The 27,784-nt window shown below is 40.6% G+C and overlaps 1 protein-coding gene across 2 annotated transcripts in view; it reads right to left on the reverse strand.

Annotated features, from left to right (window-relative positions):
• The window catches only part of XK (X-linked Kx blood group antigen, Kell and VPS13A binding protein), a 44,496-nt gene that overhangs the window by 7,550 nt on the left and 9,162 nt on the right, over positions 1–27,784 (reverse strand). The window contains exon 3 of one of the 2 annotated variants that reach the window (XM_028113516.2): positions 2,330–2,736. The exons of the other annotated variant lie outside the window; for it this stretch is intronic. Within the exon in view, the coding sequence (XP_027969317.1) occupies positions 2,381–2,736 (356 nt within the window). The 3' untranslated portion in view covers positions 2,330–2,380. Of the gene's footprint in view, positions 1–2,329; positions 2,737–27,784 lie in introns of those variants that run through there. 2 annotated transcript variants of the gene reach the window in all.

The raw sequence follows: 27,784 nt of genomic DNA on the forward strand, positions 1-27,784 counted from the left end.
TCTTTTTGCCTGTTGCAAAATTGCTATAATAATAATGCTAAAAGGAAGGAAGGGAGAAGGGAAGGGAAGGGAGGGGAGGGGAGGGGAGGGGAGGGGAGGGGAGGGGAGGGAAAGGAAGGGAAGTAAAGGGAAGGGAGAGTAGGGTACGGGAAAGAGAGAGGAAGGACCCCTCCTTCACCCTGAACTTCTGTCTACTACTCCAACCTCCTTGACACTTTTCAGTCAATCCTCTTGAGTTATCTCTAATCAAAACACTCACTCTTTAATCCTCAACTGCTTGCAGTCTGGATTCTGGTCTGGCTCCTTCCTGATCTCTCTGTAACATGGGATGTTGCTTACTCGCACCTTCCTGAAACTTTTCCTGTAGAAGAGATCACACTGTTTGCTCCTAATCATCCCCTGGCTTTCCTTGCAGCCTCTCCTCAACTTCATTCATAGGCACATCTTTTTCTTCCACTCCGGAACCATGGTTACACGGTCTCCTACTAGATTTCGCTTCCTAGATATCTTGTAGGTGCCTCAAAACAAAACAAACAACAACAAAACAGCACCACAAACAGAACAAAACTTATTTTCCTGAAAACTCCTCTGATGTTTCCTCTAACAGCCCCTGACACCATCACCCCGGATCACCCTATCCAGAAAAATATGTGTTTAGTAGGACTTTTCCCCTTCCTCTCCCATCACAGCCAAGTAGATCTCTAAACTTGCTCTGCATGGCTCATGGACCAGCAGCACGGACACTGACTGGGAATTGGTTAGACGTGCTCTGCCTCAGACCCAGTCCATCAGAATCTGTATTTTATTTTATTTATCTATTTGACAGAAAGAGACACAGCAAGAGAGGGAACACAAGCAGGGGGAGTGGGAGAGGGAGAAGCAGGCTTCCGGCAGAGCAGGGAGCCCGATGCGGGGCTCGATCCCAGGACCCCGGGATCATGACCTGAGCCGAAGGCAGACGCTCAACGACTGAGCCACCCGGGTGCCCCCAGAATCTGTAACTTAACAGGATTTTCAAGGTGATCTGTATGACCATTACAGTTTGAGAAGTACGGCCCTAAGTTCTTTTCCTCTTGCCTTTCTGCTTCTGTCACTAGCTAACTCTCATGTGGTTCTTGCCACAGTGTCCTAATTCATTTCTTTCTCTGCCACCACTCTTCCTTTTCTCTTTGCCTGAATAAACCCTACTTATTCTTCAAGGTTCAGTTAAAGGGTTAACTCATCAATGATGCTTTTCCTTAGCCTTTATTCGACTACATTCATTCAGTTGTGCTAAATGCTTCCAAGACTCTTCCGAGCCCAATTAACCGTCCCTTTATTGAGATCTCATAGCCAGCCACCTATGCAGACCTTTATTTCATCACTTGATATCTTGGATTTGGCGCGATCTCCTAGCTGTAGCCACTGTTTCATACAGATTTTTATCACCAGCACCTAGCACAGTGACTGGCACAAAGCAGGTAATTGATACATGTATGCTGAATGAATGAATGAATAAATGAATTAAAAAATTGCACTTGTGAACAGCCTTTTTTCAGCACTGGATAAGGAATTTAAGCTCCAGATCTCTCACGGACTTAAAATTGAAGTGAGCAATGAGAACTCTCAAAGCCCCTTACCAGAGGGTGATTTCTGTGCTTATGAGCTTCCTATGCAAATACATCTGCTTCCATGTGCCTTTCTCAATCAAGAAGTTGCACCTGTTCCCAATATTTCCTGAGGTTGGATCCAAATTAGAAAATGTCTTTGAGATTCAAGTCTACATTCTAAAAAAAAACTCCCTTTGAGGTACATGAGAGGCCTGCAAAACAGGGAGATGTAGGAACAGTACAATATTCTCTGACCACAGGCATAACTAAGGAAGCTAAGCACTGCTTCAGCATGTGGGGGCCCAACCAGAAGCAAGACCATTCTGGATGATCTTGGCAGTGTTGGGTTTTCCTGGCCACTTATCTAGATCACTGTTCTTGCAGGATTCCACAGCTTACTCCCGGGAGCGATCGCTGACCACTTATTCTAGAACCCAGTGTTCTACTTTATTATTTTTCTAGTGTGCTGCCCTAATTCCACCCCAGGCCCTGATAACTGGTTAACAAACTGTCAATAAAGAGGTTGAGAATGAGAAAGCTCATCATCACCATGAGCATCCGCATCTGCCACCCGCCCTCCCTAGCTGCTACTACAAATACTGCTTTGGTTCTTTATTTTAATGGCTTTATTGAGATATAATTCACACACCATACAACTCACAATCTAAAGTGTACAATTCGGTGGGTTTTTTTTAAAGTCGATTCACAAATATGTGCAACCATCACCAGAGTCAAAAATTTTTTTTTAAACAAGCTGTGGCCAGATTTATTAAAGAAAAATTTTGCGTGATTTACTTTTCACCAGTCTGTTCTGGCATGTTTCGAATGATATCAGAATCACCTGGATCAATGACAGCCAGTGTGCGTACTCTGTAGTATTTCCCACATGCTGTGCCCAATTTAATATTACTGCCACTGTAGTGATGGACACCAGTTTTGGCCAACATGGTGTAGTATTCTATTTCAGATTTCCTCAAGGCTGGGCAGTTGTTGGCAAGGAGGACCAGTTTCGCTTTGCCATGTCTGATCATTTTCAGAGTCTGCTTGTACCCCAGCACGTATTTTCCACTTTTCATAACAAGCTGGAGCCTGGAGTTGATCGACTCCAGCGACCTTTTCGTCTTCTTTGCAGCCACCATCTTCCTGCCTTAAATGCGGGACGGCCCCAACCAAAAGCAGCCGCCAAAATGGCCGGGAGAGAGAAAGGCCACCAGAGTCAATTTTAGTACATTTTTATCACTTCAAAAAGAAACCCAATGCCCATTAGCTACCATTTCTCCAACCCCCTCCGCTACTCGGCCCTAAGCAACCCCTAATCTACTTTCTGTCTCTTTAGATTTCCCAATTTTGGACTTCCATGTGAATGAAATCATATGTGTCTTTTGTGACTGGTTTCTTTCACTGAGCATAATGTTTTCAAAGTTCATCTATACGGTAGCATGTATCAGTCCTTCGTTTTTATGGTTAAATGATATTCCATTGTATGGATATACATTTTTTTTATTAAAGATTTTTATCTATTTATTTGAGAGAGAGAGAGAATGAGAGATAGAGAGCACGAGAGGGAAGACGGTCAGAGGGAGAAGCAGATTCCCTGCTGAGCAGGGAGCCCGATGCGGGACTCAATCCCGGGACTCCAGGATCATGACCTGAGCCGAAGGCAGTCGCTTAACCAACTGAGCCACCCAGGCGCCCTGGATATACTACATTTTTTAAATTCATTCATCAGTTGATGTAAATTTGCATCATTTCTGGTTACTATGAGTAGTGCTGTTATGAACATTCACGTACAAGTATGTTCTCTTCAGTCTATCATATATGCTGGGTCATAGGATAACTTTATATCAAATCATTTGAGGAACTGCCACACTGTTTTCCAAAGCAACTGCACCATTTTATATGTATGCAGGTGTATGAGGGTTCCAATTTCTCTACATCCTTGCCAATGTTTATTATTATTATTGACTTGAATTTTTATTAACTTTTTGATTCTAGCCATCCTAGTGGGTGTGAAGTAGTATCTCATTGTGATTTTGATTTACATTTTCCTGATGACTAATGATGCCAAGCATCTTTTCATGTGCTTATTGGTCATCTGTCTATCTTCCCTAGTTGCTTTTCATTACTAACTGTAGAACAAACTCATAAGAGATTTCACACTGTCCCATATGTATCCCAAAAAGCTTGACAAAATTCAAAGGCCAGATCTGCACAGATTAATTTAAGAATCAATATATTAGCCTTACCCAGAGCCATCAATGAGCATTTTTTAAAAAAGTACAATTCTATCTTCTCATGCTTTTTTAATGCCCTAAAAAAACAAAAACAAACAACAACAAAAAAAAACAAAAAAAAAAAACAAAAAGGCACCAAAAAGCAAAAAGAGGATTTTCATGCTGGCAATGGTAGATTAGTTTGTTTTGGTCTAGTATTTCTGCCAAGAACAACTGGAAAAATATCCATTCAAAGGCATTAGAGATCTACCAAAGCAGTGAGTACTTCTTGGGCCAAGATCTCAAAGAAAAGTCCAAAGAAAAAATTCTGAAGCTGCTTTTCCTCTTAAGATATTTGTCCATTTGATAGCAGGTACTAAGAGACTAAGACTCTGAATACAGCTTTCAGCAGTATCTCAAAGCTGGTGGGTGTGGGAGCAAATATTGACATTCTGGCCCTATAATGGTCCTGGTATACACCCAAAGCTTTCTGGTGGGAACCCAAAAGACTAAATGCTAGGAGTATCGGTGACCAGAAGTAGATCAGCCCTCACGAAGACTAAAGTACAGAATTTAACCAACTCAAGTTGTAACTGAATAATCACATTCATCTGTATCTAATCCAATTACCTGCTATAAACAAAAGTTAAATCTTCCTGGGGGTGCCTGGGTGGCTCAGTCCGACTCTTGATTTGGGCTCAGGTCATGGTCTCGGGTGGTGGGATTGAGCCCCGAGATGGGTTCTGCATTGGGCATCAAGCCTGCTTAAGATTCTCTCTCCCTCTCCCTCTGCCCCTCCCCGGCCAACCCCCCAACCCCACTCGTGTGCGCTCTCAAAAAAAAAAAAAAAGTTAAATCTTCCTGAAGAAAGATAATTCATCCAGACTCTCAAATTATCTCTATTTTTAAATACAAATAACTGACATTTAATTAAAAATAAGTCGGCATGCCAACAACCAAGAAATGATCAAAATCCAAGAATGAGAACAGATGATAAAAACAGACCAATAGGAGATCTAGATACTGGAATTATCTGACTTAGACTTAAAAATATCTGTAATTAATATGTTCACAAAATTATACGAGAAGATGAAGAATTTATCAGAGATTGGAAACTATTTTAAAAACTGAACTCAAAAATATAGAACTGAAAAATTCACTAAGTACAATTTAAAAATCAACAAGTGGGTTTAACAGATTACAAATAGCTATAAAGATAATTAGTACCAGGCAGAAGGCAGGTCAGAAGAAAATGGAGAAACAAAAAGGACTTACAGGAAAGGGACAAAAAGAATGGGTCAGAAGCAATATTTAAAGAACTGAAGGCTAAGAATTTTCCCGAGCTGCTGAATTATAAAAACTAAGCCCCAAGTAGGATAAATACGAAAACTACACTAAGCATATCATATTAAAATTGCTGAACACTAAAGTCAAAGTGAAAACCTTAAAAAGCAATCAAGCAAACAAACAGATTAACTTCAAAGAAGCAACAAGGACATCGGCATCTCAACAGAAATAATGGAAGGCAGAAGACAAAGGAATGAGCATCTCAAAGTGGAAAGAAAATAACGTCTAAAGATGAAGGTAAAAGAAAGACATCTTATGACAAAACAAAAATGAGGGAATTTGTCACCAGCAGACCTGCTCTAAAGAAAATAATAAAGGTGATATTTTGGGCCCAATGAAATTTATCCCACATGGAAGCATGGAGATACAGGAAGGTCTGAACAGGGACCAGAAGGATAAATACAACTCAGTTTTTATAATGGGCAAAGAGACTTGAACAATCAAATCTCTCTCTCACACACACACACACACACACACACACACACACACACACCCCAAAATGTCCACTTAAAGATGTGAAAAGGAACTCAAGCTCATTAGTCATCAGGAAACACACATTCAATCTAAAATGAGACACTATTACATACCCACTGTATTACTAAAATTAAAACCAAGTGTTGGCCATTGGAACTCTTACATACTGCTGGTGGGAATGTAAAATGGTACAACCACTTTTGCAGTTTCTATCAAAGCTAAACATAGGCATTCCCTATGGCCCAGCAATTCTACTCCTGAGGATAGGCGTTAACAGAGCTGCATATATACGTATACTAAAAGGCAAGTACTAGGATCTTTTCAGCAGCATTATTCTTAATAATCCCAATCTGGAAATAATCTAAATATTAATCAAGAGAAGAATGTATCAATTCGCTGTGGTATATTCATACAATGGAATGCTACAAAACTACACTAAAGAACAAACTTGTACCACAAGCCACAACATAAATAACTCTCACAAAGACAGTGTTGAATGAAAGAAGCTAGGCCTGATTCTGTTTATATGGATTTTTTAAAAACAGGAAAAATTAATCTGTGATGTTGGAAGTCTGTTTTCTGCTTTTTATCCTTTGGTCAGGAGGCTTGGGAAAGTGATTGAGAAGGGGTACAGGGAGGCTTCTGGGAGTGCCAGGTACTCTTCTGTTTCTTGACCTGGACAGAGGGCTACATGGGCGCATTTACTTCCCACATATGACGAGTATAGTTTTCTGTATACCTTTTATACTTCAATAAAAATATTTACTTAAATACATCTAGATGCACTACTACTATACTTACTAGGCACTTAATAAATGTCTATTAGACAGTATTTTTAATTTTTTTTAAAGATTGTATTTATTTATTTGACAGAGAGTGAGCAAGCACAAGCAGGGGGAGCATCAGGCAGAGGGAGAAGGAGAAGCAGACTCCCCGCTGAGCAGGGAGCCCGACGTGGGGCTTGAACCCAGGACCCTGGGATTATGACGCAAGCCGAAGACCGACGGTCAACCGACTGAGCCACCCTGGCGGCCCTAGATTACATTTTTAAAAGGCAAAAAAAACTACTCATTCATTACCGCAATGAAGTTGTTTCAGAAATAGTTTCCTTCCGTACGCTGGCAAAATGCCAAATAGAAAACACAGTTCAAACCCCTACTTAGCTCACTTTAGCAAAACCGGTTCTACAGACGTAACCAGAATGACACTCTAATGCTGTAAAATACGTTTTAAAGTTCTAGTGATTAAGACCTTACTGTTACCAAAATCTCACTTGAATATCTGCCAGTTTACCAGATGTTTGATCAGAAATTGAGGACTTTCAATATGTATTTATATCCTGTTTAGTACTCAGAATTGTCAGAACAAATATTATGGTCCATCATTCATAGCATGGATGATGTGATTATTACTGTCTACAATCCCCAGAGATCCTGAATGATTTTGCTGTTTTTCTTCCCAAAATATTTTGATTTCTTGCCTAAGGAAACTGGATGATAAAATCTCCTTCAGCTCATCTATGTTCAAAAAAATTATTGTACTTTTACTTCATGCCAGGGACTAGTATAAACACTTTATAGGTACTAATCACTTCATCCTAACAAGTCTATAAAGTAAATACTCTTATTATCTTCATTATACAGATGAGAAAACAGATACACAAAGATGCTAAATAACTTCCCAGAAATCACTCAACTAGCAGAGTTAAAATCCAAACCTAAGCACTCTTGCTCTAGAGTCTTGGTCTTAACTAGTAGGCAATTCTGCCTAAATAAATATAATGAGGTCCATTTCCCTAGCAGTGGTCTTAGCTTCACTTTTCACCTCTTTTATCAATGGGAGGCAAGAAGCAGCAATCTGGTACCCCTGAAACTGCCCAGGGCCTCAAAGAGTGTGGCGAAAGCCCCCCCTCCGAGTATTTGAGGAGTTGTCCAATCCTTCCTTGCTTCCACTGAGCCCAAATTCCATACCTATTTTCTATTAACATAAGTATTCTCTACATAAAGACTTCCTGAAACCGTGCTGTCTTAGGCACCTGGGAGTGGGTAGACCTCAACTGCACTAAGCTGGTTTCTGGGAATCGCCTCCCAAGGCACAACAAATGAGAGGAAAAAAAGTGAGGCAGGCTCCTCTATCTGCCCTTCCAACTTCCTTATCATCCTGCCTCAGGCAGAGAGGAGAGGCGTCAGTGAGTTGAGCTACAGAAAAGAAAAGCCTTGCCCTCCATAGCCAGACAAAGGAATTTAGTACCTGACCCATGTGCAGGCCCCTATATCAGGTTATCTAACAGCAAAATGGTAGCAGGAACACTCAGAACCCCAAGACAGAAGTTCTACATTTTGCTACACCTTCTTAACTACAGCAAGACACCTCAAACCTTCTTAAAACACAGTTATGTATGTACAGTGAACTTCATAAATAATTCAGGCACAGCCACTTGACCCTCCACAGCTGAAATAATCTCTTCCATTTTCTGCCTTTGCCAACACTTGAGCCACAGACACTCACACAACTATGTGCACACACATCCTTACCTCCACCAGTCTTTTCAACTCCCACAATGATTCTCAGTATAATTTTCCCCCAAATCTATCTTCCCTTCCCTCTTTTCAAATGCTTTTTTTATATTTCATCTTTTTTCTTTAAATTTTTTTGTTATGTTAATCAACACACATCATTAGTTTTTGATGTAGTGTTCCATGATTCACTGTTTGTGCATAACACCCAGTGCTCCACACAGAACGTGCCCTCTTTAATACACATCACCAGGCTAACCCTTCCCCCCAGCCCCCTCCCCTCTAGAACTCTCAGTTTGTTTTTCAGAGTCCATCATCCCTCATGGTTCGTCTCCCCCTCCGATTTCCCCCCCTTCATTCTTCCCCTCCTGCTTTTTTTTTCTTAACATATATTGCATTATTTGTTTCAGAGGTACAGATCTGTGATTCAACAGTCTTGCACAATTCACAGCGCTCACCATAGCACATACCCTCCCCAATGTCTGTCACCCAGCCACCCCATCCCTCCCACCCCCCACCACTCCAGCAACCCTCAGTTTATTTCCTGAGATTAAGAATTCCTCGTATCAGTGAGGTCATATGATACGTGTCTTTGATTGACTTATTTCACTCAGCATAACACCCTCCAGTTCCATCCACGTCACTGCAAATGGCAAGATTTCGGGGTTTTTTGATGGCTGCATAATATTCCATTGCGTGTGTATACACACACACACACACACACACACACACACACACACACACACATATATACCACCTCTTCTTTATCCATTCGTCTGTCGATGGACATCTTGGCTCTTTCCATAGTTTGGCTATTGTGGACATTGCTGCTATAAACATTGGGGTGCATGTACCCCTTCGGATCCCTACATTTGTATCTTTGGGGTAAATACCCAGTAGTGCAATTGCTGGGTCGTAGGGTAGCTCTATTTTCAACTTTTTGAGGAACCTCCATACTGTTTTCCAGAGTGGCCGCACCAGCTTGCATTCCCACCAACAGTGTAGGAGGGTTCCTCTTTCTCCGCATCCCCGCCAACATCTGTCGTTTCCTGACTTGTTAATTTTAGCCATTCTGACTGGTGTGAGGTGGTATCTCATGGAGGTTTTGATTTGGATTTCCCTGATGCAGAGCGATGTTGAGCACTTTTTCATGTGTCTGTTGGCCATCAAATGCTTTTCTGTTCTTATTTAATGCCCTTATTTTGTATGTGCTTATGGTTGTAAATGACATGAAAACCTTTAGAAATATGTAGAATATAAATAACAAAAAATGGGTAAGTAAATGGCTTGGACTTTGCAAAGAAGACCTCAGTTCTTCTGTGTGTGACTATACCTGCTCAGGGCCCCCAATTCCAAGTTGTACTACCAAGACCTACTTTGCATCGATGTGGATGTGGAGTCAGAAGGTCCTGTGCTGCATTCTTCAAACACAGGCTCTAGAAAGAAACCTGCGAAGCTATATAAGCAGCACTGCCATCCTCCAGTGAATCCAAGCACAGCCTTGACAACATACTCTTACAGGGAGTAGGGGGAGGTCCTTCACACTGAGTAACATTAAGTAACTTCCACTGGCTTGTGGCCACAGAATCCAGAAAAGAAAATCGAAGCCTACACCCAGAGAGAAGCCAAGCCTGGATGAAAAGTTTTGGTGGTACACAAGAGCATTTTCTCCCCCCGTGCATTCAGAGGTGAGTTCAATTTAGGAGCAATGGATATGAACCCACCCTCAAGTCTTCCAGACTTCGTATTGTCATATACATTGACATACACCATTATATAATCACAGAGACCACTGTTTAGACTGCTATAACAGCTATGTATACTATACTGAATATAGCTGAGAAGGCTCTTTGATGCAGAAAAGTATTATATATACATTATCACTTCTTTGTTGGATTTGCAATGGCTAAATAAATTCATCTGGTTATAGGCTGCTGATGAGAGCATTGTGCAGTTCAAACACAGACAACTAACATAGAGCAGAGGTTTAAGCAACTTCCATATTGGAGCAAAGTCGATACAATACACCTAAATCAACCTTAGGGTAAGAAGAAAACAAGCTGTAGTAATCTTTTACAGTTTTATTGTGGTATAATTGATATACAAAGAACGGTACATATTTAATGTGTACAATTTGATGAGTTTGGACATATGCAAGTAAAATTTTTAGTAGCTAAAATTTAAAATAACCACTAACTTCATTGAGCCTATGTTTAACCAATTTTCCAACTACCCAGTGCTCACTTTTAGGTAAGAGAGAAATATGTCTAATTCATACCCTTAATAGAATATAAGCTCAGCCAAAACACAGATCCTGTTTTGTTCACTGATGCCTGGCAACAAGTACAGTGCCTGGCACACAGTGGGTGTTCAATAGATATTTGTTGAAGAAGTTAGGTGATAACAAAGATTTACTATTAAATAAAAAATCGTGTATTCAAGCCAGTATAACATATCTTCTTCGTTTACCAAACCATATGTTACAAACATGTTCCCAACAGTGTACCATCCTCAATCCTTTAAGAATGTTTCTAATACATATGGGATCTTCTCCAAAGAAAGGCAGAAGGATAACAAATATAAGGCTGAAAAGTACATGAGCAAAATAGGTTTCTGGAAGGCCTCTGTTTACCAGAAAACCAAACACCCAGAAATCTCCATTTCCTTTGGACTGTTTAACTGAGTTTCATGGCACATTTGTTCTGCCAGTCACTGTTATTTTAAAAGAGATCAGTTAACCAACTCTTTGCTCAGCATATTACTATCCTTTTTACTAAGCATTAACTAAAATAATTCAAATGCACTTCTAAAATATTTAAAAATGAAGAAAACTTTGAAATCAAAGAATTAGCAAGTTTTCTAGATTCTTCCTAGATAATCCAGTGCCCTACTCACACACACATATGCACTTCCTTTAATTAACCCTGACATTTGGATCCTAGTCCACATCCACCAGAACAACTGTGGTTGTTCACAGAAGCAGAGAGTAACAACTGCATGTCCTTAAGGTCAACTCGAAGTAGCCAATTTTCCGAAGTTTTGAAGTCATGAATTTATTGTCTTACTTTTTCCTAAACACAATGAACATACGCCACTATAGTTATAAGAGACTTTAAATTTATGCTTAATATTATTTTCCCTAGAGAAAATTCTATTTCATTCTATCCACTGATTCCAAATTACTTTTAGGTCCCTTGAAGCACAATTAGAAATACCAGATCTAGCTTCCAATCTGAAGCAAGCATTAAAAACTACTTATCTCTGGAAATATAAAGCTTGGCTCTCTAAATCTTTTTCAGCCTCCTACATGCTGAAAAACTGCAGAGTCAGCCTTAATAATAAAAAAAAAAAGGCCAGCGATACCAATGATTATTACCCACATTATAATACAGCTGTGGGAGCCAGTTTGACCCTTTCTACATGTTCCCCTTGCCCATCTGCAAATCTCCAGCCCTTAGCCAACCTGCTTCTCCCACTCAGGGTGATCTTTGACAGCAGAGGACGAGGAAGGATCGAGTATGTCACACTTGAGAAATAAAAATGTGAATTCAATTCACCTTTTTAAAAGTCTTTAGTATGTTCACATGCCTGTCACCAGGCCAAGTCCTATTCAACATGTGCTTAATTAAGGAGGTGTTTGTAGTAATGTATGAGGAATGCTATTATTTATGCATATTTTTCTCAAATTACAGTTCTTATTTTATTTTATTATTTATAAGATTTTATTTATTTATTTGACAGACACAGCGAGAGCAGGAACACAAACAGGGGGAGTGGGAGAGGGAGAAGCAGGCTTCCAGCTGAGCAGGGAGCCCGATGTGGGACTCGATCCCAGGACCCCGGGATCATGACCTGAGCCGAAGGCAGACGCTTAACGACTGAGCCACCCAGGCGCCCTAAAGTTCTTATTTTAGGATAGTTTTAAAAGTAGACATACAAAAGCTGGTTCTTTGAAAAAAATCACAAAATTGATAAACTCCTAGCTGATCAAGGAAAAAAAAAACAGAATATGAATTACCAATATCAGAAATGAGGTGCTATCACTACAGACATTAAACGTATTAAGGAAGTATTATTAATGTTTGCCAATAAATTCAGTAACTTAGGTGAAATGGACAAATTGCTGGAAAAATACAACTTAGCAAAAGTGACACAAGATGAGATTAAAAATCTGAATAGTTGTCTATTAAGGAAATTAAATTCATTAGCAATACCTTCCCATGAAGAAAAATCAATTCATCACTGTTTTGCATCAAGACCAGAGAAGGAGCCAAAACACAGAATCCAAACTCACTTGAATCACCTTTTATAAGGTTAAAAATTTCATTAAATTAAAATCCATTAAAGTTACCAATGCTATACCAAAAAAAAAAAAGTAGGCATATAACCCTTGCAGACTTGTCATCTAGTGTAGCTTCCCTAAAAGGGGACCCTCCATAAATAAACAATAATATAGTAAATTAACCTATAGTGAGCATCTTAACCAAGGGCCTATACCACATGCCAATGTTTTCTGCTTGTCTTATTTAATTTTCACAACAATCCCGTGAAGCCTGTGTTGATAGATGCAGTTTATAAATTAAGAGACAAAAGGTCTCTGAGGTCAGCTCAGTTACACTATTCAATAATAGAACAGGCAATGAGCCCAAGCTCCTGACCTTAGTCCCAGAGGATTTAAACAAAGTGCCAGCTGTGTTTCAGTTTTGAGGTTGCCCAGAATGAGAATGCCCCCTGAATTTCCCAGCACTGATGCCCCAGAGCTGTGGGGAAACCTCCAGCAAGAATATAACACTGTTTGGGCTCAGAGCTCCCCAATCCCGAGCTGCCCCATAGGATCTTCATGTGTCTTGACCATCTAGGTTTCTCAATGAGCTCCCGGATCTCTTCATGGAAATTTAATTCAGGGCCAACAAAACGGAAGGAGGAGGGAAGGAAAAGAAAGAAAAGGGAAGTGAGAAGAGAGGAAAGGAATAAAAGAGCCTCTGTAACATTTCAAAGCATTTTCAAATCCAGTATCTGCCTTGTCCTCCTACCCTAAGAAGGTAGGCAAAACAGTCATTGTCACTTCTTCATAAAAGAAACTGAGATCTAGGAGGCCATATAATATCAAAAGGAGAATGGAAAAATAGTGTTAGACTCATACGGTAGAACAAGGGTTGGCAAACTGGGTCCTATTTTTGTACAGCCCAAGAGCTAAGAATGTTTTGCACATTTTTAAAGGGTCGGGAAAACAAACAAAAACAAATAAGTGACATAGACCATGATGGCCTGCAAAATCTAAGGTATTTACCATCTGTCCCTTTACAGAAAATTGTTGCCTGCAACAGAACACTTCTAAGTCACACATACAAGATAAACTAGCACTACATTCATCAGCATGCATGGTTCTCGAAATATTAATTATGTGGAGCAAAAATGCAAATTTCAAGATGATGTTTGCAGTATGATAAAGATTAAAGATCTACAAAATCAATGTATGGTTTTTATGGATACAGTACAAATGCAATTAAGTTATAAATCCTGCATGAGAATGATAAATTCTGAAATCATGACAAGGGTCACAGGGTGCCCCAATTATACTAATATGTTATTTCTGAAAGAGGAAAAAAAGATAATTCTGAAGCAAACATGTCATGTGAATATCTGATAAAGTACACAAGGAGGTATGTGGGTGTTTGTTATATTATTCTCTACTCCTAATTCTGTCTATATGCTTTAATATTTTACAATACCAACATTTTGAGTTAATGTACAAAGAAAAAAATATCTGCACTTAATAAGTGGGCGGATAGTGCAGACACTGTGTGTGGTTTTTAGCAGACCGCAGAGAAACTTCAAAAAAGCCCTCCTTGTGGGCAAGTCACAGAAAGCTCATATGCTAATACGAGTGCAGTTGGATGGATTTGCAACTGGATAAGCAATTTGTACTCATACTCTTCACTACTTCCATTCAGGCGAAAGGGCATTTATCAAGGAGCTTGAGGCTGTGGCTTTGGGGCTGTCCTAGTCTCACATTCTTGTCAACTACTGAAGACGTCTGAGTATACCTAGGACAAAACTGGGAACACAAGAGCATCATGATTCAAAATGATCTCGACAGGCTGATACCCTGGGCGTGAATCCAAGAAAAGAGAATAGAACAAGAAAAAATATCAAGCCCTACCTTTATATATTTAAAAATACACTGTACAGGTACAGAATGGTAAATGTTGGCTTAGCCGGTCTCAGTATGACCAAAAAAAAAAAAAAAAAAAAACCTGGGAGAATTTATATCCATCCATAGAAACCAATTGTACCATTCAGCTCCTCCCGAAGCTACATTTGGGCACATAAAATCACAGAGTTCAGAGTAAAGCCAAAAAATAAAATAAAATAAAACATAGGCCCACTGTTATCAGCTTTTGTGGAATAAGTCTGCAACATCCCATGCAATTACGAATGCCATGTTTTAAGAAAAAAAGTGACAAGCCAGATTTTATGTCAAGTACAGTAACCTTGATAGCTACAAAGCATTCCATTAGAGAAATGACTGGAAGATCTGGAGAACAGAAAAGAAAAAGGAGACAAGATAGTTGTGAATATTTGGAGGTCTGCCATGAAGGGAGAGTGGATGTGTTAGTGCTGCTTTAGTGGGAAAAAAATCAGGTCTAACCATGAGGCTGAAGATTAAAGGAGGCTGATTTCCATATAATACAAGTGAAAAATCTCTACTTAGTGTCAGCTTGGTGCGGTATTAGCATGAAAGGGATTTATTCCCGCCCCCCCCCCTCCGCCCCACAGTCTCCTCTCAACTGTGCTCTGCGGAAACAGAATGTGGAAGAAGTGACAGTGTCCCAGTTCTGAGCCTACATCACAAGAGGCTCTGCAGCCTGCATGCTTTGACTCTTCCCAGAGCCCTGCAACCAGCAGGCTAGCCTGCTACGGGAGTAGAGCTCCTGTAAGTGAGCCATTCCAAGTGCAGTCATCCTAGATCAGTCATTCCCCAATGACCCAAGATCAGCCTGGCTGGCCCAGACCAGAACTGCCTGGTTGACCTGTAGACTTATGAGCAATAATAAATGTCTTGGGTGATCTGTAACTTACAATAGCTAGCTGATATCAAGGAGACCTCTTGTCCCCTTTCCTGACATATGGTACCTTGGCCTCTACTCACCCCAGGCTATTCCCTCAGGTCTCTCACCTTCAGAAATCTATAAATGATAATCAGGCCTGTCTTTACGCTTGTGAATACTCCCAAACTCCAGGGTACACACACTGAACTATTTCAGGAGAACAGCAGTGGGGTGGGCCTGTGGGTTCCCAGCTTAGAAGATAGGAAATAAAGTGCTCGGATACCCATGTTGTGAGCACTCTTCATCTTGAAATCCCACTTTAGGTGGCTTAAGTGAGGGAGTAGCCTCTTACCACATATATTATGGAAGCCCCTATTCTCTTACCCTTTCCCTCAGGTATGTCCTTATAGAGTCTGAGGGTGGGGATTGGGGTTGATTGTGACAGGGCTGGTTTGTCACACTTGGAAAATCTTGAAGAAAGGAATCTCACCAATTCTTAGTGGCTTTTCTTTTTTTTTCTGAATGTGGCACATACAGCTAGCTCCTGGGCCTGATGTCTTCTGGGGGAAAAGGAAAGATACCACTTAACTTATTATACAAGAACATACTAACAAGAAAGTTTTATCAATGGAACGGTGCCTTTTGAGTACTGAGAGCTCTACTGCTAAATATAACCAAGCAGAGGCTGGTGGACCACCTTTAAGGGACACCAAAGAAGGGATTTCTACATAGAGTACAAAGTCAGACATGATGACCTCTTAAATCCTTTCTACCTCTTAACATTCTCCATCTCCATGAGAAGCAGTGTTGGCTAAAAGACTAGCAAAGGGCCAAGCATCCAAAATCCTGGGTTTCAGTCTTGGATTTGGGCCCTTAAACTTCCTGAACCTTGGTGTTACAGATACGATGGGCCTCCCACTTAACTGGTATCCTTCCTCCATTCTTCCTTGAAGGCAGAACTCTAATTCTGATTACATGCTCACCCTTCCACATGTTAAAGGAAGATGCTCACAGGTTTGGCCCCTGGGATAAAGCCAGATTTCTGTAGACCAGTCTCCTACAATTTTTTGTTGCAAATGGAAAAAATTACATTTGCATGGTATATTCACTGGGTTAAGTAGATGAAGTTATCTATCTATTCCAGGCCCTACCCAGCTGCTCTTTAGGGACAAGGGCATCTGTAACTCTCTATTACTGTGGCTAGGGACAGGTGTAGCCTGACCTCTGTCTGGCCAATGAAACCCGAGGAGAATTCTGCTGAATGAAAAGGTGTTCCTCCCCAATAAAAAAAAAAAAGCACACAGGAAGAAACCTCTCTCTTCTCCCTGACTTGGTCATGCCTACATGTGATGTCTAGACCTATAACAACCTGTAGATGTTTTAAAACACGGCGCCCAAATTCATTGATATTCTTCCCACTGAGAAGTAGAGTCTGTGTCTTCTTCTTCTTGAATCTGAGATCTAGTGACTAATATGGCAAAAATGACTCTGCCAGTTTCTGGGGGAACATATTAAGAAACAGAAAACTTCCACTGTATGTCTCTTAAAACAGTCATTCTTAAGACCTAGCTGCCAGACACTGGGGAGCGTATGTGCTATGGTGAGCGCCGTGAACTGTGCAAGACTGTTGAATCACAGACCTGTACCTCTGAAACAAATAATACATTATATGTTAAAAAAAAAAAAAGAAGAAGAAGAAGAAGAAGAAGAAGAAGGCAGCAGGAAGGGAAAACTGAAGGGGGGGGAATCGGAGGGGGAGACGAACCATGAGAGATGATGGACTCTGAGAAACAAACTGAGGGTTCTAGAGGGGAGGGGGGTGGGGGGATGGGTTAGCCTGGTGATGGGTATTAAAGAGGGCACGTTCTGCGTAGAGCACTGGGTGTTATATGCAAACAATGAATCACTGAACACTACATCAAAAACTAATAATGTAATGTATGGTGATTAACATAATAAAAAACAACCTAGCTGCCATGCTGTGAAGGAGCCAAGGAGAGGCCCATGGAAAAGAACTAAGGCCTCCGCCCTCAGTCCCAGCTAAGCAACCAACAGGAAACAGAGTACCAAACTGCCAGCCATGTGAGTAAGCCCTTGGAAGTGGATTTTCTAGGCTTCAGTCAAACTGCTCCAGCTGACGCCACATGAGGCAGAGATAAGCTGACCCTGTGGAGATCTGCCCAAATTATAAATTCATGGGCAAAAGAAACGACTGTTGTTATTTTAAGTCACTAAGTTTTGTGGCGGTTTACTACGCAGCAATATATTATGAATATACAGTCCTCTTGCAATCACGAGGGGAAACAAACACAAAGATGGAAAATGTCTAGGTCCTTGATGGACACTGTTGTGCCGATAAATCAGCCAACCATGGGATCATTCTGCCTCTGATGTTATTATATGAGGTGATATATATTATATATTTTTTTAATTTTTATATTTTTATTTATTTTGAAGCCACTTTTAGTTGGGACTTCTATCACTTGCAATTGCAATGTCTTAAATGATACCCTTTGCCTTTCCATCTATAAAAATGAAATTAATACGATTGCCATGCTCTTTAGTTTTCATCATTCACTGACTATATATTGAGAACCCATACGTGCCAAACTGGGTATGCACAAATGAGTAAGACCAAGACCCATGGCTAGACCAGTATCAGGCCTGACCACTCTCCCCACCCCCAACAAAAACTAATAAACATTCATTGAGGAAGCATGAAAAACACAGATAAGTGGAAAGAAGAAAAAATAACCCATAACCTCACTATCTCAAGACAACTAACATTTCAGTGTATTTCCTTTGAGACTCCTTTTGATGTTTTCTATTTTGTGTATGCATGTGCATGTGAGTGTGTGTGTGCACACATGCAAAAAACTGAGATGCTGTGGCAGAAACTTATAAAAAGCACTACATACAAACACACACACACAAAGCACTACACACAGCTATCCTTCAACATCCCTTCCATGTGCCTCTAAGGATGTACAAATTATAACTATTATCTTTAGATTAGTTCATAAAACACAGCTGGTCCTAGAAATAGGTGATACATTAAGGAAGTTTTTTTCTGAAGCTAGACAGTGTGTCTGGCCAAGGTACATGTCTGGGAAGTGACCTGATTAAAATGAAGGCAATTATATCAGGTTACCAAAGTTCAAAGAACTGTATTATACAATTAGACCGATGAACCCTAGCCTCTTCAGCCTTTCCCCAAATATGGCAGAAATGAAACAGCAGGGATGAGTTATAAACACCTCTGAAATCACTAACTGAAACATTCTATGCTAACCACCACCTTCTACCCATTCATCTCACTTGTCTAAGAACTACTACAACTGTTTTTTTATATTCTTATCAAGCACTCACATCAAATGAACCCTCTATTTCCCCCCATCCAGTTAAGAATCTTTGGTGCACAACTTCATTCATTCTCTTGCACAAACCTCAAACACACCTGCCCCTCCGTTCTTCTGCAGCCTGTGACAGAACTTGTACCCGGGAGGAATCTAGCTGCCTTTTCCACAGCTGCACGTGTCTGGCCTGCTGTGGTTTAAATTACCACCTCCATTCAGATGACTACTCTCAAGCAACAGAGCCTGAGGCAAGCATTGGGATGCAGGGGGATCATCTGGGATATAAGCCTAGGAAGCAAAGTGAAGGAGTGAAGGCAGCAGGGCTAATAAAGACTACATGAAGCTGGTTACCACTGTGGCAAGCAGGGCTCATTGTCTCTGGGGATCCACAGAGGACTGTAACACTTGGACCCCAAATTATCCATCTTAAGGACAGAGGCTAAGGCTATATCCATAGACTACCATCTCCTTTAGTTTGCAGGTGGCCTCGTGAGTGGTCCCTCACACTTCCCATCTATACTTGAACTGCATTCTCTGGCATAGGAGAAAACCCGGAAGCAGGAAAAAAGAGAAATACCAGTGTGCTGGGACTCGTAGTTGATGTGGGATGCTGGCAATGCATGCGGAACTCTTCCCCACAGCTGCACTGAAATCGAGAGGGCCAAGGAAAAGTGGCTCAGAGTATCCAAGAACCTGCTATGGGCCCCAAATTTAGCTTTCCAGGCTATATATCCATTCTTACTTACAAACTAAATCTTCAAACTCTATGATGATGCCCCACAGACACTTCCAACTCAAAATGAGAGAAACTGAGAGGAGTCAGAAGCATACCCATGGAGTCAAACTCTTTAATAGCACTGCTGATGACAGCAGCATGGGGCCCCCTCAACTGTGAGTGGGCTTGCCAGTGAATGAGGCTATGAGGGTCCTCGCCAGGCTCTAGAACACCGACATCAGCAATTCTTCCTGAATTGGGACATGTCATCAATTAGACAGATTGTCCCATCCCTAAGGAAGTGGTAGAGCTCAAGGTCTGGCACTGCCTTCTCCACATACTGTGAGGCGATGGTCATGGGCCTTGTTGCTTGCCAGCTCCAGGATACAGGCCGTCAGCTCACTGATACACACACAAAGTGCATGGTCCAGTGGAGGCTCAATGGTCTCTCCTCCCATAGTGTAATAAAACCAGTTTTATTCCCAAGGACATCTTTATTTCAATGTTCCTAATCAACATTCCTTTGTTCTCTTTTGAAGTGGTTTTTAACACCTGTCCATTCCTTCGTAAGTAATAAAATCTTTCAACATGTATCCATACCTATATGAGTGACATGATTTCACCTTTTGAAAAATATCTTTTCACTGCTTTGAAACTCACAATGAGATGCCCGGTAGGTTCACCTGTCAGAACCAGGTAAATGGTTCATGGAGAATGTACCTCATGTACAGTTAAAGCTCAGGAGTGTCCTTTCTTGGTTCTCCTATCTGAAGCCAAAGTGCCAACAGAACTGTGTTCATTCTGCCTTTTTCTGTCTTTTAAAAAATTGCCTCATACTAATGTATTTCTGTTTTGTTTTCGTTCATTTATGGCCATTAAGTTATTCTCCATGGTTGGCAGAAATGGATGGGAATTTGGATTGTGGATCTGACCATCTGGAGATCTCTTTACATGGACTCATGGTTTATAGAGATCTAGCCCCTGCTGGGTGAGAGGAAACAAGAGAATCTGGCTTGTCAGTCTTTTTGTTTATTAGTCTATTTTTAAGCTTAAATCAATTCAGAATTTCATGCCCTTTGGGAGGGAAATAGCTTTTTGAAATCTGGACTGGGAAGATTTTGTTTCTGTGTTTACCGTTGACCCATGGCTAAAATTGTAAAATTGAAGCTGTTTCTCTGGAGCTGTATGTCTCCACATCTGTAATTCAGAAATGCCTTCACCTCTGATTGTGTGTAACATTTTCTTACCTTGCAATGGTATTAATATATTAGATTATAAAGTCTCTTTCTTAATTTAAAGGAGCTCTGTTCTGAGTGGCATATGTAGATAAGTAATTGCTTATATAAATGGAATATAACAAAAATTTCCTAAAATACAGAAATTAAATATTTTAAATGTGCTAAATTTAAAATATATATTTTAAGAATTCAAATTTATATGGAATTTATGTAAATCTTTGACAATTTCAACTAGTACAACATTTGGGGTTTAATGAAAACTACTATGTTTTCTCGTATATATATTTCTGTGAAATATAATACAAGCATACATTTTTATGCCTCGGGTATGTTTTTGCTAAACTTACACAGGTTTATAATCAAATGGGCTAGAATTACCTACTGAATGTTTAAGATTACAAAAATATCAATTTATGTTTAAGCAAATTGAATCATTGTTCTGACGAACATGTATTTCCACAGTAATGAGGTTTTGTAGTATGTCACCTTGAAAGTGTTTCCAAAATCTTTCGATAACTGAAGACCTCTAACCGATATTATGAAACAGTAGACACAGAATGGACACTTAGATCATTTCTAAGTAAGAATACTAAAACATTCATTACTAAGTGTAATTTTAGTTTATATACTTTTGCTTATTTGTATATGCTACAAAGAGGCTATATCTTTGGGTTTGTAGATGAATGTGTTCATTTCTGCCACGTTGTGAAATGTATAAGGGAATCGTGTAGCTGAATAAAAGCTAGGTTGAGTGTATTCATGAGCTCTGCTAAAATGACAGAAATTCACAATTATCCACCCCCTAGTTTCCTCTGTGAAATGCGAGTGCTTAAACGTTATAAGTAATAAATATGAATGAGACTATATGTGACTGAGACTCTACTAGGAGTCTCAAGATAATGAGACATGGTTATTTTTTTTTTTATTTAAGTGCCAAAAAGAGAATGTTTCTGTCTGAAGTAAAATCACTTGTTCCAGAATTTCCTATGGCTGCTGTAACAAATTACCACAAATCTGGGGGCTTAAAACAATACACATTTGTTCTCTTACAGTTCTGGTGGTCAGAAGTCTGAAGTCAGGTTCACTGGGCTGCAATCAAGGTGTCAGTAGGGCCCTGCTCCCTCCAGAGGCCCTAGAGTAGAGAATCCCTTTCATGGCCTTTTCTAGCTTCTAGAGCTGGATTCCTTGCATCCCTTGGCTGGTGGCCCTTTCTTCCAGCTTCAAAGCCAGCAACCCTCACATTATCTTCTTTCTCTGTTAAAAAAGGTCCTCCTGCCTCTCCTTTATAAGGACATTTGTGATGACATTAAGGGCCCACCAATGTCATTCACAGGTTTTAGGGATTAGAACCTGAATATCTTCAGGGTCCTTATTCAAGCTCCCACCTCACCTTCTGTGTAATCTGTCCAAATAGCAGAGATTCCATATCTCACCACAGTAACACCTTCTTATGACTTTATCATGCCCTTGATTATTCCCTTTAAAATAAACCTGCATTTACAAATGTGTTAGTGATTTTGGTATGTTTAAATATTGTATTGTTACTTTATTTAATAAATAGCCAAGCTACAAACATTCATGTAATCAGGCAGGCACCCATGATCCCATCGTAGGTCTCAAATCTCCTGGGAAACTTCAATTTTACTTTCCAACACTGAATCCAAAACGAAAAATGAAATAAAACTTAACAACACCTTTTGTACTCAAAACTGTCTTTGAGATTTCCTGAGGTCCCTAAAAAGTCAAGAAGATTGTTTTTTTACCTTATAAAAAATTAGAAAAAAATAGCTCAATTTGTTATGTTAGTATTGATTAGTTGCATAAGAAAAAGTCAAATCAAAAGAGGTATTCAGGGCGCCTGGGTGGCTCAGTTGGTTGAGCAACTGCCTTCGGCTCAGGTCATGATCCTGGAGTCCCGGGATCGAGTCCCGCATCAGGCTCCCTGCTCCATGGGAGCCTGCTTCTCCCTCTGACCCTCTTCCCTCTCGTGCTCTCTGTCTCTCATTCTCTCTCTCTCAAATAAATAAATAAAATCTTTAAAAATAAAAAAAAGAGATACTATTTAAAAAAAAAAAAAGAGGTATTCAGCCTTCCACAGATTAAAGTTGAATAGGTAAAATATTAAGAATATCAATATTTCAGTTCTATGCTATATGCAGAGTTCCTAGATTTTGTCAGCACCCTTATTGTCTATTGTATGTTTCTTTTTTAAAAAGATTTTGTTTATTTATTTGACAGAGAGCTAGACAGCACAAGCAGGGGGAGAGGGAGAAGCAGGCTCCCCACTGAGCAGGGAGCCCAATGCAGGACTCAATCCCAGGACCCTGGGATCGTGACCTGAGCCTAAGGCAGACACTTAACAACTGAGCCACCCAGGTGCCCCTATTCTATGTTTCTAATGCCGGAGTCCCGCTGTTCCTTTCCCTGATGCTATCAGGCAACAAGCTGCAGCTCCCCATTAGCCACATGGACCTCCTACTGAAAAAACAGGTCACTAAATTCAGCGCCTGAGCTCATGATTCCTGTTTTCCTCACTGGCATTCTCGAGTACCTGACGGCCAACATCCTGGAGCTGGCAGGCCAGGAGGCCCCGAACAACCGCAAAATGTGCATCACCCCAGAACAAGTGCAGAGGGCCCTGGGCAACAACCAGCACCTGAGCCGCCTCTTTGAGGATAACACCTACTCTCAGGTGGAAGCCATGCCCCAACCCAGGGAGTGGTGAGGCCCGGGTACCAGAGCCCACAGCCTCATCTAGTCCCCAATGCTGCGCATAGATGAGGGAGGCCTGCTCTTCTGTCAGCAAAAGCCATTAAAGGATTTAAATCCAGGGCTGTTCTTCTGACTGTTCTCTATTTCTGTCCTTCTGAGAGGGAGATGTCTGTCAGACATTCTCTCCCCTACAACCAGCTACTCCCTTTGGAGTAGCCTATGATTTTGAATGTTAGGGAAACAACAGGGTTTCCTTCCAGCAGAGACAAAATTAAAAATGGTCCTTACGTCCAAAATTTATTTGATGCTATACTCCTGCCAGGACCTCTGGCTATTATGAAAGTCCCTGGTCATTTTAAGTCAGACTCTCTGGAAGCCAAAGGAAACCACCTTGCTGATATCTGCAAAAACACCACTTTTATGGGATCCAAAGACCAAACCTCTGTCGTGGTCCAGAAAACTGCTTCCCCTAGTGACAACCCAAGAGAATTAGCTAGGGGAATACAACAATTGGCCCCTGAAAAGGAAAAACAAAATTGGAAATCTTAAGGCTATTGGTGTCATGAAGAATAGAAACTTGGTTTGGACCCAATAACAAACCAGTCCTGCCAGAAAATTTAAAACTTCCATGTTAACTACCATATGTGAATTCAATCACTGATTAATAAAATAACAATCATGAATCAATACCGGTGGGGAAATGCTGACAAGACCACAAAACGCACTTATCTTCCTTGCTCCATATGCCCTAAATTTAACCCAGGGAAACCTACCTGTACTGTCCCGGACATTTTAATTTGCCCCGGGGACCACTCATATTTGGCAAACGGATTTCGTACAATTGCTCCCATCTACTGGACAGAAGTACATTCTGGTAATGGTTTGCATGTTTTCAGATTGGACTGAAGCTTTCCCATGTAGCTAGGCAATTGCTTCTTCTGCGCCTAAATTCCTATTAGAAAAGATTATGTCCACTTGGGGAATCTCCTTTGAACTTCATAGTGATTGGAGAACCCATTATAGGGGTCAAATACTTCGGTAAGTCCATGCTGCCTGGCCAGATCAGCAGCTGTGTCGCTGCGTTACCGTCCTCAGTCTTCAGGACTGGTCAAATGTACAAATGGAATTACTAAACTCAATTAGCTAAATCAGCTGAAATCTTCCAAATACCCTGGTCAAAAGCATTACTGCTGGTTCTTCTAAGCCTTAGATCTACTCTCTTCAGGATACATAAACTTTTGCCTTTTGAAATAATTACAGAATGGCCAATACGCTCAGCCCCCACTTCTTTTGACCCACAACTAGTAAGGGGGGGGTAGGGAGATATACTTCACTTTTGCAAAGGACTGATCAAGTCCATAGAAAATAATCACACTCTGGTAGAACAACCTTTCCACAGTGAGCTCCTGGGAAACCAAGACATCAAAAATCACACCTTACAGTCTGGATGTTTCATCTATTGGAAAAGACATCTCCAAAGAGACTCCCTTCAACCTCACTGGAAAGGCCCCCACCAGGTGTTGTTAACTAACCTCTGAGCAGCCAAACTTCAAGGAATAGATTCCTGGATTCATGTGTCTCATCTGGAAAAAAAAAAGCCCCCAAATCTGAATGGACTGGCACACCATCTGGTGACTGAACAATGAAAATTTCTAGTAACTGAAGCAGGTGACATCAGAAGTAGACAGTCTACCCAAGATGTACAGACCAGGCCTGTACTGAGTTTGTTTTCCCTTCTCACCCTGTGTTTAACCTTGTCATTCAGGTCTTCAGTCGTTTCTTCCCTAGTTTTCCTACTATCCTTTACTCTAGCTTTAACGCATCCTTTTAGCTCCACCTTACAAAAACTCTCTGATTCTGCTAAACTTACTGATTTCTGGATTTGTGCCAGAGTAAATAATACTCATGATGATGAACCTAGATTGGTGGCCTGGCCACTATCTTTAGAAGGATGGCAAAACCTACCTGACAAAGGTGTAGGATCTTCCTTTGGTACCTCTGAAACCACACATCTTCCCACCTGGAAAACTGGCACAAAATATTATGGTTTTCCACTGGGTACCCCCCACCCATAAAGCAATACTCCCACTCGGGTCTGGACTCTTACCCAAAAATCTTTCTTTTAAAAAAAATAATGGAAATGGCAAAACTCTAGGGTATCGCCCAGTAAATATCTGTAACTATACTATTTTATAGAACCTAGATGAACATGAATTCACTCCCTTTTGGAATCCAGAAGACTCGATATATATATCGTCTTCCCTATGGTGGGGCAATAGAAATGCAATAAGATGGGAAAATTGGAAGCTAATGTACTCCCATTCAATGGTACTTCACTGGGGACTGACCAAATATCTGGCAAAAGATGGAAACTTAATTCAACTCGCTTTTTTCCTAGAGATCTCCCAGACCTCAACCAAAATCTTAACTTATACTAGATCAGCTCATTTGTTACCTCAGATCTATAGAAATTTAGTGCTCACATAATCATTCCCATAATGCTAGTAAAACAGATTATCATGTGCTCTGTATAATAATGATTACATTTCTGATTATGAGATCTTTTCTTTCATTCCAGGGGAAAGAATCTGGGCAAAAGGACCCAGTTATGCCTTATCCTTAGAAGACAGTGGGGACTTCTTTTTATGTGGAAGAAACATGTTCTACACTATCCCTCAACTAAAAGGGATGTGGAGGGGTTGTTGCCTTACCCCTGATACTGAAATTAGAAAAACCCTTCCCACTTCTGCTTATATACCTAACATAGGGTCTTTCTCCTATCAACTTAAATGGATACCTCGGAACTGGGAAGGTTACAATTATGGCTGGATACCTATATATAACCCTACAGTGGACAGAAAAATTTGGGGCCTGCTTTCACCAGAGCCTTTCTTCCTTGGGTTGAAGTAGTGAAAATTAAAAACAAAAAACAAACAAAAAACACCATTCGCAATCTTTCTATAGTTATGTCCACCATTTTAAATGCTTCCGTCTAAGCCTTTGCATATCAGCAGACCCAGATCGATAGCCTTGCAGAAGTAGTTCTAGAAAACTGCAGGGCCCTAAACCTCCTCTCTGCTCAGCAGAGGGAACCTGTGTCCCACTCAGAGAAGAAAGTTGTCTTTATGTCAGTAAGTCGGGGAAAATAACACAAGAACTGAAAATAATGAAGGACAATATCAAGCTGCTAGCTGAAGCTGGCCAACCTCCCAGAACTCAGGACATTTTTTATCTATTAAACATGGGCAGTTAGGGAAACTGGTAAGTGCATTTCAATCACTAGTTATCATTGGGCTTTTCATCCTCAGTTTAATCTTTTTAATTAAATTTCTTCTGTTTTGTATTAATAAGCAGATGTCTTCTTCCCAAATGTATGTATAAAATAAAATCCTTTTCCTTTGAAAAGCTTTTCCTGAAACTCAAATACTCATGGAAACTAAGCCATCCACCTTAAAGGGACATACCTGAGATTATTCATTTTTCAATCCTCTTATTGTTCAAATGAGGCCATTGAAATTCCATATCATTTCCCTCCTCTGTGGGACAAGACACCTGAGGATGGGGTCCTCCTCAGCTCTGTGAGGAAAGGTGACTGAGGTTGGTCCTCTGCTCCATGGGAAAAGATACCTGAGGACAACCCTCCTAAGCTCCATGGGACATACAATACAATCCACCTATAAAGAACTTTACTTTTGACAAAAATAAATACACCTGAAGGACATAACTGATCAGCAATGTTTTCTGTGAAAGATCCTGATCAACAGGGGGAAATGTGAAAGAACTTCAATCTAATATAAATCCAGAGGATATAAAATGGAAAATCTCACACCTGTGCCCTAAGGAAAACAAAATTTAAGGACTGAGAGACTGCTTTCCTCTAAGTGTCTAATTCACAACAAAACTGATAATATTGGAATTTTCTTAATGATAGGGAAGTAGTCAGGGGTTGCTTCATATCAACCCTGGAAAGCTCTGCTTATGATTTCCCAGAGGCATGAACAAGAAATGACCCGGGTCAGCTGGTCTCGCAAAATGAGCTGAGTTGAGCTTTGTAAGACTGGACTGGTTTTGTCTGCTTGGGGCATTTTTAAGGCTGGTCTCTACTTGTTTGGATTGTAACAGTCTCCATCTGAACTCTCCCCTCTTCGCGTTCCCTGCCCAGAAATACGGCCTACCCCCAACCTTCAGCGGACTTGCCTGAGGCTTGCTGTAGTGTGTGGGTCCCAAATTACAATTCCTCTGCTATTCCCAAATAAACTCATCTCCTTTTAGAATTTTGACCTTGCCTCTTCATTTAGGTCAACAAAGACAATCTTCATTTTCAAAAACTTGAGGAAAAAAAACTGGATCAACTGGCCAAAATCAAGTAGGCTATCACCACCTCTGGTCTCTTGCTGTGTCCCTGTCACATGGAAAAAACCAAGAACTGGGAAAAGGGTAGAGTGCCATGCAGAGGACTCACCTTGGTCAATGCCCATTCCAGTTATAAGTCCTTAGAGAACAAGGATGCCGCTACATTTATTGAGTACCTACTGTCTGCCTGGAGCTGTGGGAGGCATTTCACATAAATGT

This window comes from Eumetopias jubatus, unplaced genomic scaffold (assembly GCF_037043125.1).
Source record: "Eumetopias jubatus isolate StellerSeaLion01/CBP00866 unplaced genomic scaffold, mEumJub1_p1.0 scaffold_11, whole genome shotgun sequence".
Classification (NCBI taxonomy): domain Eukaryota; kingdom Metazoa; phylum Chordata; class Mammalia; order Carnivora; family Otariidae; genus Eumetopias; species Eumetopias jubatus.